The 21,441-nt window shown below is 32.3% G+C and overlaps 1 protein-coding gene across 8 annotated transcripts in view; it reads left to right on the top strand.

Annotated features, from left to right (window-relative positions):
• Nucleotides 1-21,441, top strand: part of LOC114329731 (outer dense fiber protein 3) — a 118,028-nt gene that overhangs the window by 87,018 nt on the left and 9,569 nt on the right. For 5 of the 8 annotated variants that reach the window (XM_028278925.2, XM_028278923.2, XM_028278922.2 and 2 more), the window contains 2 exons: nt 2,354-2,458; nt 8,463-8,701. In XM_028278925.2, coding sequence (XP_028134726.1) covers nt 2,354-2,458; nt 8,463-8,701 — 344 coding nt within the window. The remainder of the gene's footprint in view (nt 1-2,353; nt 2,459-8,462; nt 8,702-21,441) is intronic. The other 3 variants (XM_028278927.2, XM_028278926.2, XM_028278924.2) reach the window with 1 other exon arrangement.

Below are 21,441 nucleotides of genomic sequence, written 5' to 3'. Positions count from 1 at the left end.
TATATCCATGTATTATTGATATTATCTATAATTTATACAAAATTATAGTAAAGTCAGAATTTGATATTAATTTTGGGAGTAAATTAAATGTAAGACCAAATACTTCCGATGTCGGGATAGTATCACGAGGTTTTTCCTGGTTTTCCCTCGTGATTTACTATGAGATCTCTAACGCGAGAATTTTAATGTCACCCTTGCATGTGGTTGTCTTTTTAAAGACAGATCACATGCTATGATTTTTTTTGTGACGGATATTCTTGAGTTGGGATTGATTTCATGTAATCGAATGAACTATCTTTCAGTAAAGTCGTCCCAGGAACGCAACTCATAAACATTAGCAATATCATTTTAAAGTCTTCTACTTTAAAATGTATCATATGTATCTGAATTGCCAATATAAATGAGTCAAATTAAATAAATTATTAGAAGAATTTTTTTACTAAGCAACAACATTTTTGTTTATGTTAGTAGTATTTTGTATTTTGACAACGGCACCCGATTTGGACGTCGAAACGTTAACAAAATCATTTTTTAATAATATTGTGGCTTATTTCCCATTATAAATAGTTAAAATTGTAAAAATGCCACAAGAAAATAGCTTCAGAACAAAACTATTCTTTAATTTTTTGTACATTCTACGAATTTGTTTTCATGTAACTATCATCTCCCCTGGATTGCTTCGGCACCCGCAGAGGGCAGTGGCTTCTAATTTAGGAATCACTGCTATATACGATCATCATCTGATTTAATAAAATATTCTAATAGACTAAGAGCCGCTATAGGTGAAATTTCTTAATCATTTTAGGCACGACGGGACCCTATAACTTAAATAGTATAATCTAAAAGAAAACGTTTGAGCACTCTGCCGTCACTTTTCAGTGGCACATGCGGCTACAGTGGCGCATCAAACTTTCCACTTATGGACGGGATACATAAATTAAAAAATACCCTCCCTCATTACCAGAATTTAATTTTTTTCATTTTTTTAAGTTCTATGTGATTAAGACATAAGATTCATCGTAATTTTAACCCACTACCCCCTTCTCCCTGCCCCCACCATCAAAAACTTTATTTTTCGATTTTATTTTTTTTTAGTGGGATGCAATCAATTTTAAAATTTCAAAAAATTCACACACATAGTTAAGGCTTTTGCCACACAAGGCACACTGTAGGTTGAGTGTACATAACCTCAAAAAATGTAAAAAAAATTTTTTTGGAAAAAAGTATATAACTTTTTTTTGGGGATAGCTGCAGATCTAATTTTTTCTTAGTCTTATGTATTTTGTCAAACACTATATTTCTAATTTTTTTCAGATTTTTCTGTAACGTTGGTCACCTTCAAAAATCAAAAAAACTGTTTTTAAGGGGGTTTTTGGGGGGTTTGAACGTGTTTTTCTGATTTTTAAATATTCTAAAGGTCTCAGTTACTTCAATTTACATATAACCTATAAAAACAAAATTGATTTGATATATTATGAAGTCTATAAAATAGGGAAAATCCCCCAAAACCCCCCAAAAAACAGTTTTTCGGATTTTTGAAGGTGGGGAGCTCTACGTAAAAATCTGAAAAAACTTAAAAATATAGTGTTTGATAAAACACACAAGATTAAGAAAAAATTAGACCTGCAGCTATTCTTAAAAAAAAGTTATGCGCTTTTTTGAAAAAAAAAAAAAATTTCTTTTCATTTTTTGAGGTTATGTACACTCTACCTATGGGTCTATAAAAAATAGGCATGTTTTATAAAAGCCTCAGCTATTCGTGTGAATTTTTTGAAATTTTAAAATTGATTGCATCCAACAAAAAAAAATAAAAACGAAAAATGAAATTTTAGATGGTGGGAGCAGGGGGAAGGGGGTGGTGGGTTAAAATTACGCTGAAACCTATGTGTTAATCACATATAACTTAAAAAAATAAAAAAAATTTATTCTGTTAGTAAGGGAGGGTAACTTATAATTTATTTATCCCGTCCATAAGTGGAAAGTTTGATGCGCCACTGTCGACGCATGTGCCACTGAAAAATGACGGCACAATGTTCAAACGTTTTCTTTTACGTTCTACTATTTAAGGTATGGGGTCCCATCGTGCCTAAAATGATTAAGAAATTTCACCTATAGCGGCTCTTAGTCTATAATTGATTTACTAATGACTGGTTTACTGAATAAAAATACGTAGCTAGATCAGATTTGTTATTCTCAGCAATTTTATAAAATCTGAGGTAATCCAAGATTACAAAAACTTTATTGTAAAAAATATAATCTTTTGCATGTTTCTAGTAATATAAGTAAGGTCTATAAAAATATATTTATTTAATTTTTATACGTTTGAATATAGGATTTTTTTATAATTTTTTAGCTCCAAACAGTTACAACGTTCCTAGAGCAGATAATGTTTTAAGAAGGTCTCTAAGGTATAGCTTTGGACGTAAAACTAATAGTAAAAATTATAGTGTAACTCCTGGTTAGTTGTTTCAAATATTTATTTTTTCATGGAGAAAATGTTTCATGTCCATTGGGGATACTGCACCGTGTCGGTTGTAGAAATACTGTATTTGAAAACAGGTTTAAAATATTTTTTCAAAAATATAATCATATATGAGTCACTTTGTTAAAAATTTGAATGAAAAGCTTTTCGATTATTTGTATAAAAAAATAGAGGAATGTAAGACAAATATTAAGGCAGCCACTTCTCAACAAAGTCCGTATGTTTATTATATTCTCTGTTAATGATAAAGTACTCGTAAGAAATGATAAAATATATTTGAAGGCATTAGAATTGTCAACAGTACAGCTAAACTTTCTGTTAAAGTTAATAACGAGGGTAAAGGGAAACATGAACGCAATGAAGCTATTATGAACGGAAGCCAGAAGGTAATAGTATTTATAGCAATAATGAAAAGAGGATTACTGAAGATATGTAGGTATACTATTCTGTTATTAACACAACTCAAAAAACAGAAAACAGAAAACTATGACTACCGTAAACAGTAGAGCTTATTTCGGAAGATGAAGTAAATTAGAAGTTAATGGGAAAGTGAGAAAACCAAAAAATATATCGAGATTGAGAAAGATATCAAGAGGGATAGAGATTTGAAGATCGAGCCACGATCGAGACAGCTACGACAACAAGGGTATATAACTAAGAGAATGGTACGAATGTACATGAAATATGAACTTTTCAGAGCAGCCGTCTTTAAAGTCTGAATAGCTACATGATTGCTAACCTTCGTCGCGGAGATAGCACTTAAAGAAGATATGAAGAAGTACATGTTAAAATGTAGGTACGTAGGTATCTATTCCGATTAATAATAATTAAAATATACAGCCTCTCATGGGCTGCAGATTTTTTTTCGTATGTCATAATATAATGAATAATTGGTAGAATTAAATTGAAATCAACAATTTTAGGCAATATGCCTTTCAAGAAATATGTTCATAATTCCTAGTGTTGAAGTTTCTCATTTAACTGGTTTTTTATACAAAAATCATATGAACAATAGTACCTGTTTTCAAATTCTGTGGAACAACTATAACGACTGTATATATTTTTCTCAGCTTATGCTTTTTCTGGTGTGGCCTGCTTCTTGACTATTATATTAACCAATATTTTTATCAGTTTTCTTCTATTTATGATTTTGTGTACATATTTTATATTTTTTCCGGAGTAGGTATATAGATGACATAATATTCCTAAGAGCATAATGATACATAGGACTGAAAATATCAAAGGTTATAAGAATTTATGCTTATTACTTTTTACATCAAAAAGGAATAGGGTACTAATAAAAGAGCTAAATGAACAATGGGATCGCAACCATGAAATAAAATGACGCATTGAGAAGTGCTTTCAACAGGATGAAAACAGTATTATGCAATGAAAAACTGGGAATAGAAATTAGAACTGGAGTATCGAGATGCTACGTATTATCTCTCCTTGTATATGGAGTTGAAGCCTGGACAATTACCGACGCAACTGAAAAAATACTTGCCAGCTTTGTGATGCGGTGTTATCAAATAATATACATAGAAAATGTCATGGATACACTACGTAACAAACACGGAAATATTAAGAAAGATGAAAAAAGAAAATGAAATACTCAACACTATGAAGGAAAGAAAAATGAGCTACTTTGGTCACATACTAAGATTAGTTATACCTATAAGGGGAAGTCGAAGGAAAAAGATGACCGGAGAGACAAAGCACGTTCCTGGTTGAAAAATTTAAATCAGTGGAGTAGAAAAACAACAAAAGAACCCTTCAGAACCGCTGAAGATAGAGTAATATGGGCCATGATGATCGCCAATGTACTTAAAGGATGAGACACATGAAAAAGAAGAATAACAGATAATACGGTAAATTTAAATATTTTGGAGTATATATTTATAGCAGTACGGAAGATTATTTTTAGCAAAAACTGGATTAGAAAAGATGAGCTACGAGAAGATAAAACGACATCCCAGAGACGGTGAAAAATGAAAATATTTTGGAAAAAATTGATTGATGGTATTATTTAATTATCTCTTCTCAATTACTTTATCGACAATTCCCAGTTATTAGGCAAGAAAAGATGGATTTAATTATTTTTAAGAGGCAAAGCTACCGATCCAAAGCAATCCTTTCTGTTCGTGAACACTTCCCACCTATTGTCTCTCTTCTGTTCACTTCTGTAAAGCACAACTATATCATTTTCATTATCAATTTATTATCTCAAAATATATTTAATGGTGTAGATCTATTTAGTAGCACTTTTATATTTTTATTTTGATAAAATTTTAAGAAACAGGTTAAATTTTGTTAAATTTTTTTATCAGGTGTTGGAAAAGAAGAATTTGGTCCCTAAGATTGAGGATATTGTAAATAACAGTTTATATAGAAAAAACTGAATATGGTACAAAATGAAAAACTTTCACAAATTTATTTTTATTTATTTTTTAAATGTGTATCATCATCTTTAATATACACTTAAAATTAAAGAAACTAGTTATTAGTATTTTTGCTAATTATACTTCTCCATACGTTTTTTATCTTTGGTCATACCAATACCAATCCTCTTTACTGACTCGTCGTGCTTAAGCTTCTCTCCATAGGCCTTCTTTGATCTTCCTCTCCTACTCCTCCTAAGAACCTGAAGATCAGCATTTTTAATATTCGGTGATTAACGTCTCGACGTTGAACATGCATAAACCATATTAAGGTATCCCCCATCATTTTGGCATTTTTAGGTGCCTTCCTAGACTTCCACTATTATACTAGGCCTTAATTTTTATCTTTTTTGCCACTACACTCATTCATCGAAGCTGTCTCATTTCCATTATATGCATTTCTTGTTGCTCTTTCTTAACTGCCCAGCATTCAGTTCTACATATCATAGCTGGTTCTATGGCGGTTTTATATGTCCCTTCATGTTCATTGGAATGTTTCTATTACACAATACACCACTCGTTACATCAACTTCGTCGATCCATCTATCTCCATCTATTTCCTTATGTCCCTAAAATACCAATCCTAGGTATTACAGAGACTTATTACAGAGACTGTTACATATCAAATCAAACATATTATTTTATTTGTAGTAGCTCCATTCTTAAATGAACCATTCTAAATATTATTAGTCCAGGAACCGAAGCTTTTCGCCTCGCAATTTTTACACAATGGATCGATTTGCTTGAAAATTTGAGAATAAGTAGTGGATAGTCCAAGGATCAAAATCTATATGATGCCGAAAGGCGCTTTTACCATGGGGGTGGTTGCCATCCCATCTCAGGGTGGAAATTTTTTATTATATTCTGACCGCAAAAGTTGGTAAAAACATTCATTCTAACCAAAAAACGTTCTATACATTTTTTTGATAAAATTAATATTTATCGATTTATTCGCTATCGAAAGTGTTAGTTTTATATCGAAAAAACCAATGTTTTTAATAAGTTTTCTGCTAATAACTCCAAAAGTTTTCGTTTTATCAATACAACTTTACTTAACAAAAATGTACCTGTTGAAAAAATAAACAAAACCGTTTTTCTTAATTTTCTTTAAGACCAATAATAATAAAGATATACTTTATTATATGTTAACTTTTCTTTGTCAAATGCTAAATATTGTAGTATCAAGGTCAAAAGACGGGAAAACTATGCACTTTTCGAGGATAACTTGTTTAAACTAATTCAAAGTATTTAAAAATATCTATCTCTAGAAATAAAATAAAGGTCTCTAGCACAAAATTAAGTGACTTATAATGAAAAGAATGTCAGTCGATTTTTTTTCAGCGAAAAATTGGTCGGAAGCAACCCCTAATCACCACCCTAATTAAAATTCGTCATTGACCTTATTTGGTCTTCTTTATTTATGTATTATTAATAGGCTCTAGAAGTTTGACCGGCTTACAATGATTAGTTTAAAAAAAAGTGGAGTTAAAAGCGAATAACGAATTTTTGTAGTTTGGAAAAATGGCCTTTTCTTCAGAATAGAAAAATTAGAATCAGAGATACGAAAAAAATTTAAAGACGAAATTGTAGCTTATTTATTTCCCAAGAACCCAATTTGCAAAAATTTTTTCTACGGCAAAAATTGAGTGAGCTATTGACAATTAAAACTTGTAATAACATGCAAAAACCACCTTTACCAACCCTTTCAAAGTCACCTCTTTTTGCGACTGAGGACTTTAAAAAGATTTAGTATCAATAGGGTTCAAGATCTTGGAAAAACCTACACAATTTTTCTTTGCCAAATTTTTTAGGATAAAAAATAAAAAAGTTACGGTTAAAAAATCAATATATTTATTTTTGAAAAAAAAAAGGAGAAATCCAATTGGAAGCATAATAATGTAAGTTAGCGGTGTTTTTAGTCATTGGCCTTATTCATTCTTCTTTATTTATGTATTATTAATAGATTATAGAAATTTGACTGGCTTAGAATGATTAGTTTTAAAAAAGCTGGAATTAAAATCGAATAACGAATTTTGGTAGTTTGGTAAAAAATGGCATTTTCTTCAAAATAGAAAGATTAGCATCAGAGATACGAAAAATGCTTAAAAATAAAATTGTAGGATATTTAATTCACAAGACGCTGGTTTGAAAATTTTTTTTTCTACGGCAAAAATTTAGTGAATCGTAAATGAACCTATTTAAAAAAAAACATTGATTTTTTTATACAAAACTACCACTTTCGATATAGGTCTGGATCCCGCGTATGAAAAAAAAGTTGATTAATAGCAAGCTGAAAATTTGTTAATAGCTTAAGTGTGTCTAGTCGGACAAACTTTGATATATGGGAACACTGGAACAGGGGAAGTTTTAATTGTGGAACAGGTTAAAAATTTGGAACGGTCAGACCACGAAAACGGCACATGTATTTTGTCCGACAGAACAGACTTAAACTCTTCGAACAGAGATTAAACTCTCATGCAAAAATCATATTGCTATTTATCACTAAATGGGCGTTCTAATGAGTGGAACATGTAGAATATGTCAAACGACAGGAATTATGACAGGTGATAAATAGCAGTCTGACTTTTGCATGAGAGTTTAATCTCTGTTCAAAGAGTTTAAGTCTGTTCAGTCGGACAAAATAAATGTGCCGTGTTCGTGGTGTGACCGTTCCAAATTTTTAACCTGTTCCATAATTAAAACTGCCTCTGTTCCAGTGTTCCCATATATCAAGGTTAATCCGACTACCTTTAAGCTATTAACAAATTTTCAGCTTGCTATTAATCAACTTTTTTTCATACGCGGGATCCAGACCTAATAGCGAATAAATCGAAAACTATTAATTTTATCAAAAAAATGTATAGAACATTTTTTACTTAGAATTAATGTTTTTATCAACTTTTGCAGTCAAAATATAACAAAAAATTTCCACCCCCGAGATAGGGTGACAACTATCCCCATGGTAAAAGCGCCTTTTGGCATCATATAGATTTTGATCCTTGGACTATTCACTACTTATTCACAAATTTTCAAGCAATTCGACCCATTCTGTAAAAATTGCGAGGTTTTGTCCTATTTTAAGCTTCATTACTTGGACTATAATATGTACCTACTCTGTTTTTGTCTTTCTAATGCTGGGGCCACAGTAATGCCGTTAATTAACGCATTATTTGCATTACAGAGATGGCAAATAATGCGTTAATTAAAGGCATTAGACGGTAGTGTGGCTCCAGCATAAGTTTTAAACCTTTTTCCCCAAGAGCTTCTTTGCACTGTTGTAGTTTTGGTCTAAAAAGTTTCTACACATTTTACTATCATCGATTAGAGAGTACTAAATATAATATATCTTAAAATATGGTGTTACAGATCCAACTGAAATGTCCTAGTTTGGATTAAAAATAATAATAATTCTTGGACAACAAACTTGTTACGTGAACTTGCATATTTCATTCCCTAAATATTTTCTTCAACGTAAAATATAAATGTGCTACTTGAGATTAAGTTTCTTTACTATTTGTTCACCTATTTCTTTTATATTTTAGCACCAAACGTATATAATATCCCATCGGCTGTGGGTGACAGAGGATCACCGGCTTATACCATATCTGGTCGGACTAAGGAACTTTTAGACGAACGTGTTAAAAATCCTGCTCCAGGGCAGTACAATAATGTAGATCCGGAGTTCTATAAAAGCCATTCTCCAGCATACACGATGAGCGGACGAATTAACGTTCCCAAAGATGATAAAATTCCTGGACCTGGTGTTTATTCTCCTGAAAAAGTTAGTATTTTATGTTTTTATGAAATAGCGTCAAATAAAAACCGAAGTGTCTTTCCGAACCAACATAAGTTTTAATTGGAGTAAACTGTGGTAACTGTATTTGACTAACACTTTAGCTGCTTTGATGTAATACGTAATGAAATTTTAATGAAAAGGACACACTTTCATAATAACATTTTAAGCAGTTACTTCAAACGATTTATAGGCGTTTAAAAAATATGTTCAAATGTTCAGAAAATTAATTTTCTTTTTCTTCTTTTGGCACCGTAACTTTGGATTGGTCTCTGCCTGAATTTGGTTTGCTTCTGGATGGGTCGGATTTTGTCCTTCCATTCAAATCTCTCTTATGACCTTCTCGTATATTGTCTTATATTCATGGTTTTTAGGTCGTCTTTCACACAATCAGACCATCCCGTTCTGGGCCTTCCGTTTTTTCGTCTTCCTATCTACTTTCATTGTAATATTTTCTTTGCCGTTTTTGCATCTTCTTGTCTCTGGGCATGTCCCATCCACGACAGTTTTTGACTTTTCACAAATCTTACAATATCTCCTGATTCTCCATGTGCCGTCTTTGTCTTGGACCGGGCCATATACTTTTCTCAGTATCTTTTTATCGAATGTCCTGAGTTGGGCTTCATATTTTTCGTTATTACCCAAGTTTCACAACCATAGGTTACTACGGGTCTAATCAATGTTCTGTAGATAGCCATTGTGGTTTTCTTGTCTAATAATATCGATGTCATCAATCTTTTATTAGTATATAGGTCTGGATCCCGCATATGAAAAAAAAGTTGATTAATAGCAAGCTGAAAATTTGTTAATAGCTTAAGGGTGTCTAGTCGGACAAACTTTTATATATGGGAACACTGGAACAGGGGAAGTTTTAATTGTGGAACAGGTTAAAAATTTGGAACGGCCAGACCACGAAAACGGCACATGTATTTTGTTTGACTGAAGAGACTTAAACTCTCCGAACAGAGATTAAACTCTCATGCAAAAATCAGACCGCTATTTAACACCAAATGGGCGTTTTAATGAGTGGAACATGTAGAATATGTCAAATGACAGGAATTATGACAGGTGACAAATAGCAGTCTGATTTTTGCATGAGAGTTTAATCTCTGTTCGGAGAGTTTAAGTCTGTTCTGTCGGACAAAATAAATGAGCCGTTTTCGTGGTCTGACCGTTCCAAATTTTTAACCTGTTCCACAATTAAAACTGCCCCTGTTCCAGTGTGCCCATAAGCCCATATATCAAAGTTTATCCGACTACACACCCTTAAGCTATTAACAAATTTTCAGCTTGCTATTAATCAACTTTTTTTTCATACGCGGGATCCAGACCTAATAGTATGTGTGATTCCCACTGGAAATACGTGCATTAATTTAGCTACTTACGGAATTTTTCTGATTGATTTCTGCGCCCAGATATGTGAATGCATTCACACTTTCAATAGTTTAGTTGTACACTGCGATATTATTTTCATTCTCAGGTGTTCCTCTGACGGTCATATACTTCGTTTTTGTTTCATTTATTTTAAGACCCCTTTTTCATGCTTCAGGATCAATTCCCTTGAACGCTTCCATTAGTCGTTCCTTCCTACTACTAGTGATAGCTACATCGCATCGTCTGCATATGCAATAATTTGAACTGTTTTGATATCAATATGGCCGGTTATATTGATTTTTCTGATGACTACCTCAAGAACTAGGTTGAACAGCACGGTTTATAGTGCATCTCTCTGTCTCATGTTGATGTCAAATAGGCAAATAGGGGTGTCAGTTCTCCATGTACTCTAACTGCGGCTTTTGAACCTTAAAACGTCATTTTTGTGAGGTCAATATTTATATTTTTTAGTTATACCCAGATTACGTAGGTAATTGTATCGTTCTTACTATGAATATATTGTCTCTAGTGGTATACTACCTATATTTGGTTTGAATCAACTTTGATAAACAAGATACCTACAGTTAATTCAGCTAGTAAATATCAATGAGATAAACAGTATGACAGATATATACATGCTCGATTATTGTCAAGAAACTGTTGAGATGACATTCTAAGACATAGTAAAATATCATATCACAATTACATGTATTTGATAAACCAAACATATCTAATATATACTCAATACATCAGACAGGGATGCATTCTATCCCCTCTACCATTTAATATCTACTCGGATATAATAAATAATTTTAGATAAGCTGACCATACTATTATCTTAAGCGATAGTCCTCAGGGTATCTAACAGTACCTAGGTAATTGGATTGCATAAACACGGCATAAAGAGAAATAGGTCTAAAAATGAATGCTTTTAAGATAAAATTAATGATATTGAGTCGCTAGCCTTACGACAATGCTTCCTTACAGATATAACATAAGAAACATTTCATACCTAGGGCATGTTCTTAGAGGAAACCGGTACAGAATTCTTCAGCTTATTATGAAAGGTAAAATCGAGGACCGCAGAAGAATTCGAAGGACTTAGATATCAATGCTTAAGAACATTCGCGATTGAACAAGAATACGCAGTGCTCAACTGCCTGCAGGCAGCAGGACTTGACCACTACGATATAAGACTGCTGAAATACTTATATTACAATCAAGTAGCCTCTATCCAAATTGGAGACAGTCGTACTGAAAAACTGCCGATAAAACGTGGAGTACGACAAGGTTGTGTTTTATCACCCACCCTTTTTAATCTGTACTATGAAGAAATCTTTAGGGAGGCTTTGGATGACAGGCAAGAGGGAGTAAGGCTAGGCGGAGAAGTAATCAACAATATTAGATACGCTGACGATACAGCCATTCTTGTTGAAAATTTACAAGATCTTCAGACACTACTAAATCTAGTCAGTGAAGCAAGCTATCGGAGAGGCCTTAAAATCAACATTTCAAAAACAAAGTGGATGGCAGTTGGAAAGATTAATATAGATCAAGGTCACCTTTCTCTTGATGGAGAGGAGTTAGAACGGGTAAATCATTTCAAGTACCTGCGCTAACAGAAGAAGATCTAACAGAAGGTCTGATAGCATTTCAAGTACCTTGGCAGCTGGTTAAATGTAAATTGTGACTCTGATGAAGAGATAATAACTAGGATCGAAATATCACGGAAGGCTTTTATGACCTGGAAACCAGTTTTATGTAATAGAAACCTGTCGATGAATATTCTAAAGAAGGTGCTGAAATGTTATGTGTGGTCTATCCTATTGTATGGTTGTGAGACATGGACGTTAAAAACCACAATGTTAAACAAAATATAAGCATTCGAATTGTGGTGCTATCGACGAATCCTAAAGATATCGTGGGTTTCGCACACTTCCAATGAAGATGTTCTTCAAATGATGAATTCGGAACGTCTGCTCATAAGCATCATAAAGAGGAGAAAAACAGAATACTTCGGCCATATAATTAGAGCACCTAAATACCATCTGCTTCGCGTTATAATACAAGGAAAAGTGGAGGGAAAGAGATGGATTGGTCGAAAGAAACTTTCATGGCTGCGTAATATTAGACAATGGTGTGGCTGCACAGTAGAAGAATTATTTCGCGCAGCAGCCGATAGAGAGAGATTTCAGGAAATTGTAAACATGATGACGGCCAACGTCTGAATACAGACACGGCACCTAAAGAAGAAGAAGATATCAATACTTAAGAACATTCGCGATTGAACAAGAATACGCAGTGCTCAACAACTATTACGATAAGCTGAGAACTGCGAACAACTTGCCAATGTCGCAATTGCCAACGTTAGAGTGGCCTAAGATGGCACCTAAAGAAGAAGATCTAACAGAAGGTCTGATGAATTTCAAATGGGTCCACACTGCTAATTTTAAATACTGTTATGATTTTTTACATTTAAAACGTTCGTCTGGACTGGATAAAATATTAATACTGGTTAAATATGGTGGTGACACATTAAAGAATGAAATACAAATTATATTTAACAATGTATATAAAAAGACAAAGGTGCCAGTGACAGTGAAAACAAAATATAGCTGTTCCAAGTTTTTAAAATAGAGGAAAGTAGCTCCTTAAAATTATATACGGCTAAGCTTCTTAACACGTTCTGTGCACATCTTGAAGAGAACAAGCGCCACGTGGCTGGTACCACGTACTTAAATCGTTCATTAATAATACAGTACTACCGACGCCACTTATGCGTAATGGGCACCGAATGTGTTAAGCGAAGCCTCAAAGCTACTTCTTCTTAACGTGCCCTATCAAGTACCCTTGACGTTGGCGATTAACATGACAAAACTGTCTCTGTCTAGAGCTATTCTAAATAGTTGCTCTGCTTTCTTTATTCCTGTCCACTCTATAATCTTCTTCAACCAAGAGGCCTGTTTTCTACCAATTCCTCTGTGTCCTTCAATTTTACCCATCATAATAGGTTGAAGAATATCGTCTTGGTCTTCCCTTACTAATAATAGATCCACCATAGACGCAATATTCAATAACAAACAAATAGCCTAATAAAAGTTGCCTTCATGTACTTCATGGACCTTATGTGAGCTTTTGTTAATGTAAGACTTGCCATTGACGGTTAAACTGCAAAACCTCGTAAGTCGATTTTTGATCCATTATGACTTATTATTATTTTATACTTTATTGGTTTATACTTTTAAATATCTTTTAAACTACGGAAGCTTGTAAGTCAATATTTAAATTTAGTGATACTAGCGATATCTAGAAAAACCTCGTAAGTAAGATTTTAAGTTACAAAATCTCGTAAGTAGCATTCTTATAAGACACAACCTCGTAAGTTTAATGATAGTTTAAGATTTTTAGTTACAAAACCTCTTCGCTTTTTGACAAAAAAAATCAATATTACTGAATTTTACTTAATACTAATGGAATCGTTACCTAAAAAGAAACCTACAAACAAAAACGAATAAACTGAATCTTACATAAAGAAGCTAGCATGTTTTTCGTCTCTCCTCTAAAGTTATATAAAACTAACTTACGAGGTTTTGCAGTTTAACCGTCGCAAATGTTCTGACACTATTCAAGGAAACACAAAAAACTTCTGACTTGAACAAAAAAATAAAAATTAAATTATTCGACAATTGAGCATTGAGAACAGCCCTTTCATAAGAGCTAACAATAAGCTGTCCAACAGTGTCAAGGGCAATTACGCAAGGGGATAATCTCAGCCCAGTCCTCTGGTGTCATCTAAACTCCTTTTGGATAACATTTCCCACGAAATAGAAATCTCTTTCAACCGCTGAAAGAGGTTATAGACCTGGATCCCGCGTACCAAATAAAGTTGATTAATAGCAAGCTGAAAATTTGTTAATAGCTTAACGGTGTCTAGTCGGACAAACTTTGATGTATGGGAACACTGGAACAGAAGAAGTTTTAATAGTGGAACAGGTTAAATTTTGGAACGTCAGACTACAAAAACGTTCCATGTATTTTGTCGGGCAGAACTTCCAATTGATTTGTTACCAGTTCATTAAACTCTAATGCAAAAACCAGACTGGTGTTTATTACCAACTGGACATTTTAATGAGTGGAACACGAAGAACATGTCAAATGACAGGAATCATGTTGGTTAGTAATATCAGTCTGATTTTGGCATGAGAGTTTAATGAAAGGGTAACAAATTAATTGGATATTCTGTCCGACAAAATACATGGGACGTTTTCGTAATCTGACGTTCCAAATTTTTAAACTGTTACACAATTAAAACTTCCCCTGTTCCAGTGTTCCCGTACATCAAAGTTTGTCTGACTAGACACCGTTAAGCTATTAACACATTTTCAGCTTGCTAATAATAAACTGTTTTTGGTACGCGGGATCCAAGTCTATTATAGAATGGGCAATACACAATTTAAAATATTTTGCTATGCTGATGATGCGGTCAAATGAATAATTTTTGATATGTATGTCTATAACCGAGAGGTAGTGTCCTATATATTTATTTATTAAATACTTTACTTATCTTAGGTAATCTCCCATTTACGACATGCTCCAAGTCATTCGTTTGGTATTCGACATTCGCCATATTTGGGAACCCAACACGGATGCTTAAGGAGAGAAAGTACATCGCTACTTTTCTAAAAATATTATTGCAACAGTAAAGTTTAATCCCATTTAGTCCTTGGAATGTCGTTCAGTTATCAGGTGCAGTTTGCGTGTTGTAGAGTAGAAACTTAGCTTGATCACTTTTTTGTGTTTTGTGCACTTTATATCGCACACCTAGTTCAATTGTGCCACAACTGCAAAAAATTCGAATTTTGGGTTAAGGCTGTAAAATATTGCCCATCTAATGCAATACAGCCTGAACTAAAATATTGTTTTGGATAATAGTTCAGAGAAATAAGGAAAAAAAATATCATGTTGGTGACACAACCCCCTCCAGGCCGAAACCAAATTTTTTGAGTAGTATAGACGTCTATATTCATAGTTATAAACAAATGAAGATCAAAAAACGGTAAATTTTCGCTTTTTTCGTCTATAACCAAAAAGTTAAGTATTTTAAACAAATTTGAGAGTGAGAAACTCATAAATCGTATAAAAAACTTCAATATGGCGTTTGCTGAATATGTTTATCCTTATTGTTTGCTTAGGAAATTGCAAAATAAATAATAAATTTTGAGTTTTTATATATATTCATAACTTATGTAAAAATTAACGTAAAACGTTCTTATTACACGGAATGCTGAGACTCCTGATGCTTAAATCATACCCTAAATTTCAAATCAATTGGTTCTAATAGTTTAAAAGGTATTTAATTTGTTTATCCCAAATTAATTTTTTTTGCAACGCTATAAGTCATAAAATGATGAAGTTACACTAATACTTTGGATAGTTTATGAAAGAAGAAGATTTATAATATTAATTTAATTTAAAAAAAAATGACAAAAAATAATTCTAAATACTGTAAAATTATTTTGCAAAAACATGTAAATTAAAAAAAGGGGGGGGCTAACTTCGTCCCTAATTGTGCTAGGACAATTGTTTTCCTTTCTAAATGTGTATAAAAATTCATTCTTTCCAAATATGAAAAAATAATTTTTCTACGGGTAAAGGTTAAAAAGGTATTCTTAATTGTTTATAAGTAAATAAAAAATTCAACGTGTTTTTGCAATATAATTTTACACTGTTTAAAATTACTTTTTGTCATTTTTTTAATTAAGTCAATAGTATAAATGTTCTTCTTCCATAAACTGTCGGAAGTCTTATTGTAACCTCATAATTTTCTGACTTATAGGGTTGCAAAAAAAATTAATTTGGGATAAACAAATTAAATAACTTTTAAACTATTTGACCAATGACTTTGAAATTTAAAGTATAATTTAAGCACCAGAAGTCTCAGCAATTCGTGAGATAAGAAGGTTCTAAGTTAATTTTTACAGTTAAGTTATGAATATTTATAAAAACTCAAAATGTATTATTTATTTTGCAATTTTCTAAGCAACCGATAAGGATAGACATATTCAGCGAACGCCATATTGAAATCTTTTAGACGATTTATGAGTTTCTTACTCTCAAATTTGTTTAAAATGCTTAACTTTTTGGTTATAGAAGAAAAAAGCGAAAATTTACCGTTTTTTGATCTTCATTTGTTTATAACTATGTATATCATCAAAATCGGCTGCAGGAAACATAAAGGTTATTAATATATATGTCCATACTACTCAAAAAATTTGGTTTCGGCCTGGAGGGGGATGTGTCACGAGAAAAATTTTATTTCTCTGGACTATAAGTATAAAGTAAGTTAATTCGGTATTTCACTGTAGGGTTTTTGGAGGTTTTGAAAATGCAATACGGCCATAACTGGGAGATGTGGCGATAATATACACTGCCACAATACAACCGATGTAATTCAATACGTTCAATACGGCCACAACTGCAAAAATCAAGAGAGATGTGGCAATAATGTACACTGCCACAATACAACCGGTATAATCCAATACGGCCACAACTGCAAAAATCAATTGATTTTTTCATTATATTGCCGCCGTATCTCCTAAGTATTGTTTTATAAATGACTTTCCTCACAATGCAATATCGCCATAACTATCAAAACAATAATAACGTTTTATTTTTAATAAATTGTAATAAGATCCAGCCAATAAGTGTATAATTTGCTACCTAAATTGTAATTTTGAAGCAAGTAATTCTCAAAATAAATTATTTACAGGGCAAAACGCGTTTACTACAGAACGGTTTGCTCATTTCTCGAGAATATTGTGTTTTGCACTTGTGGCACTATAGAACTAGGTGTGCGATATATAGGTTTGGTGAAAAAAAATTTTTGGTGTTTATTAGTTTTTTGTTATTTAATATTTATTTCTTTTTGTTTTTATCTTTGTATCTGAATATATACCCTGTATATAACAATAAAACACTGAAAATGTTTGTTTTCTATACTTCCACAAAATCTATTATAACTATGTGACTACAGCTGTTTTGGCAGAGTGCCTTTCTCAAGTGATTTAGTTTACTATGGGTTTGCCTTTTGAAGGTCTTTAACTGAAGAGGTTGAGGAGTGGGAAGCTGTTTGTTTCGAAATCAATATTAAATACAACAGAACAGAAATACCTTAATATTATGAACTCACAACCCCCTAAATTATACTCTTTGATTAAACTACACAAACCTGACTACCCAATAAGGCCTGTAGTTTCTTTTTATACAGCTCCGTCATATAAACTTTCAAAAAACTGTCAGATATTATTACAGATTACACTAAATTTTCACCTAAATTAATAATAAATAATACGAATAAAAAATACAAGAGAACTAGTTAATAAAATACAACATTTTCAATTGCCCAACAACTCCAGACTAATTTCATTTGACGTAAAAATTTTTTTCCTAGTGTTCCTCCTACAGAAACTTTTGGTCTTGTTAAAAATCTTTTAGACCATAATAGTACAAATCCGATCATTTCATCTGAAATTTTACACCTTCTTGAAATTTGCATAAATCAAGACTATTTTGAATTCAATAATCAAATATACACAAACAACAGTGCATAACTTATTATGGGTAGGTAATCCTCTAAGCCCGTTGCTATCAGATATATTTATGAACCAGCTTGAAACAATAATTTCTAAATATCCCGTATTTAAACAGTTCTTATATTGGTGGAGATACGTGCATGATGCTACTAGTATGCTTTACAGGAACTAACAGGCAACTTGACCAATTTCTATCATACTTTAATTCACTTCATAGTAATATTGAGTTTACAGTAGAAACAGAACAAAATAAGTCCATAAACTTTCTAGATGTAACAATTACCAGACTACACAACAAACATGATTTATCCGTATATCATAAACCTACCCATACTCACGGTACACAGAGAACCGGTATGTTCGCACGCATGGAAGGCGAACGCGTGACGTCATATGGGAACCTTAATTTTCATCCGGCAATGCTAAATGAAGCGGCAATATTGTTTGAATTTTAAAATTATGTATCTGTCATTGCTTTTTAAATAAGAAATTGTTTTTACTGTCATTTTCCAATGTGCATTTAATTTAAACATGAATGTCCGTTGAAAAATAAATATTTTAGGTATCTGTTGTCCAATATACATTCACCATAGTGTATTAAAAAAATAAAACAGAAATAATATAAACATTCACTTTACTACTGGGTCTGTAAAAATGTTTCACATAAAATTGTGTCTACTTACTGTTATTCTAGATTGTTGAAAAATATTAGAATAAAAATAAAAACTTAACCACAATTCAATTAAGAAATTTGAAGTTTTAGATGAATAGAACCAATTATGTACTTGATGACTTTCAAACTTTATTTACAAAATAGAAAAATGTTGATTTTAAGTTAAACCAGGTTGGGAATCTAAAAATTTCAAGTGCGAACATTTTATTAGACTGTAATATACATACATATACAGAGTGGGCCAAAGAAAACAGTCCACCTCGATATTTGGCAGTATTTATTAGATTTTAAGGAAATGACGAAACAGGTCGATTTTTGATCTAAGTGGGACACATTTTTACGGTACATACATTTGTCATTTGTCAACCCCCTCCCTTTCACTCCCCCACCTTTATTTTTAAATAGTGAATAGGGGTCGTGTGCTAGCTCATTTAAAAGGTTACTCGATTCTCTATCCAGTAATATAAACATAAGCATAATTATTTATACAGGGTGTTCAAGAAAAAAATATTTTAATTAAATTAATTGACACAAAAAGAAGAATGTATGTAAGAATTTATTTAATTCAAAATACATTCTACTGCTGTCACAAAACAGAAAAAAATATTTTTTGATAAATAAACATTGCTCTTCGCTTAATTTCAATATTCAAGCTGCCACCCATCTGCCTCTTGGTAGGTTGAATATTGAATTTAGGCAAAAAACAATATTTATTTATCAAATAAACATTTTTCTTTGTTTTCTGTCAGTAGTAGAGGGTATTTTGATTTAAATAAATTGCATACATTCTTCTTTTTGTGTCAATTAATTTAATTCAAAATAATTTTTCTTGGACACCCTGTAAAAATAATTATGTCAATGTTAATATTACTGAATAAAGAATTTAATAACATTTCAAATGAGGTAGCACACGACCCGTATTCCCTATTTAAAAATAAGGGGTGGGGGAAATGGAAGGGAGGGGGTTGACAAATGACAGATGTATGTACCGTAAAAATGTATGCCCCTTAGATTAAAAATCGACCTGTTTCTTTATTTCTTTAAAAAAATCTAATAAATACTGCCAAATAACGAGGTGGACTGTTTTCTTTGGCCAACTCTGTATATGTATGTATAAAATGTTCGCACTTTAAATTTTTAGATTCCTAACCTGGTTTAACTTTAAATCAATTATGTATATTATTACTATGTATAATACATATTATGTATATTATTAAAAAAAACAAATTTGCGGGAAAAGTTTTATTAATATTAGAATTAGTATCTATAAATAAAATCATTTTTTTAAATTAGAAAATTTAGATATTTTTTTGTCAAGTGATCTCTGGCAGTTTTTAAAACTTTTTTTCTGTTAATATCCCTCATTCTAATATAGTTCGTGTTCTGCATATGCATAATATCACTTCAAATGGCATTAGAGTCTCGGTTTTAATAAATTACTATAAAACTAATAGTTATATTATAAGAGTTTTAAAAATACACAGTTATACTAATAAACAACAATTTGTAACTAAAATAATATAGAATTACTTCAATCGTTAACAGCTTAATATTTTAAAACCGCCTCAATCACTTTCAACGCCATCACATACGAAATAATGCATCCAAACAATAAGCAAATATCTGTTAGGTTCCCACATGACGTGCTGCGCGGCCGAAACCAAATTTAGCGACGACAATCAGCATACCGGTTCTCTGTGTACCGTGCCCATACTGACAAAACTATACACAATTCATCATCCCATCCTACAAAACACAAATTAGCAGCCTACCATAGCATGATACATAGACTGACAGAAATTCACATGTCAAAAAATAACTTCGAAATAGAACTGAACATCATTAAACAAATGGCAGTAAACAATGGCTATAACGAACAAACGATTAATACAATTTTAAACCAAAAACTCCATAAGAAAGCCCTGCAATTAGTCTATCCACCACCACAGAAAGAACCCAGTACCTTCTGCTCTATCACATATACTGGCAAGATAATAACAAAAATAGCCAGATACATAAAAAAAAAGGAATAACACCAGCTTTCAGAGCTAATAACAACTTAAGCAAATATATTAAGAACAACAAGAGCCGAAAGACAAAACAACTACAGAGTGGTGTCTACAAACTAACTTGTGGTGACTGTCCGAAAACTTACATCGGTCAAATTGGCAGAACCTTTGACAAACGGATAGCAGAACACAAAAAAGCTTTCAACAATAGAAAAACAGACACTTCTACATACGCACTTCACCTTCTAGATCATAATCATTATTTTAGTGACGAGTTTCAAATTCTGCATATTCAAAATAAAGGCCTTAAGCTATCTTTATTAGAATCTATGGAAATTAATAAATTAAAAAATACAGATATAATTCTAAATCTGAATGACCAACTCGCGACAAACAGCTCCGCACTCCTCAACCTCTTCAGTTAAAGACCTTAAAAAGGCAAATACATTGTAAACTAAATCACTTGAAAAAGGCACTCTGCCGAAACAGCTGTAGTCACATAGTTATAATTAATTTTGTGGAAGTATAGAAAACAAACGTTTTCAGTGTTTTATTGTTATATAAAATGAACTTCCATCAAGTAACGGTCGAATCCAACAATTATATACCTTGTATTCTGTATCCTTAATGAGTCACGCCGATACGATTTTTAGGCGAATAACTTATAACCGAATTCACAATAAGTGTGAACAATGTCTGAGTCGTTCACAATATGGTTTTAGAAAAGGTACAGGCACCAGAGAAGCAATTATGGGATTGACACTGATTCAGAAAGATATCTTGACGTTCAAAAGCGGTTGTATGTGTGCTTTGTCGATTATAGAAAGGCCGTCGATCGTATCAGACAGGAAAAACTGATTGAGGTACTAAAAGAAGTAGGGTTGGACGGGTATGGGTAGCCACGACATAGCTATCACAAGCAATACATACTGGAACCACACAGGATGCGTTCGAATAGAGAACGGAAACACCAATTACCTACATAAACATAAAACGAGGAGTGCGTCAATGGTGCATTTTGTCCCTCTATTATTTAATGTCTATGCCGAACATATCATCAGAACTTCTCTTGAAGATCGC

Source organism: Diabrotica virgifera, chromosome 1 (assembly GCF_917563875.1).
Source record: "Diabrotica virgifera virgifera chromosome 1, PGI_DIABVI_V3a".
Lineage (NCBI taxonomy): Eukaryota > Metazoa > Arthropoda > Insecta > Coleoptera > Chrysomelidae > Diabrotica > Diabrotica virgifera.
The sequence above is the reverse complement of the archived record's forward strand: the minus strand, read 5'-3'. Positions and strand labels throughout refer to the sequence as shown.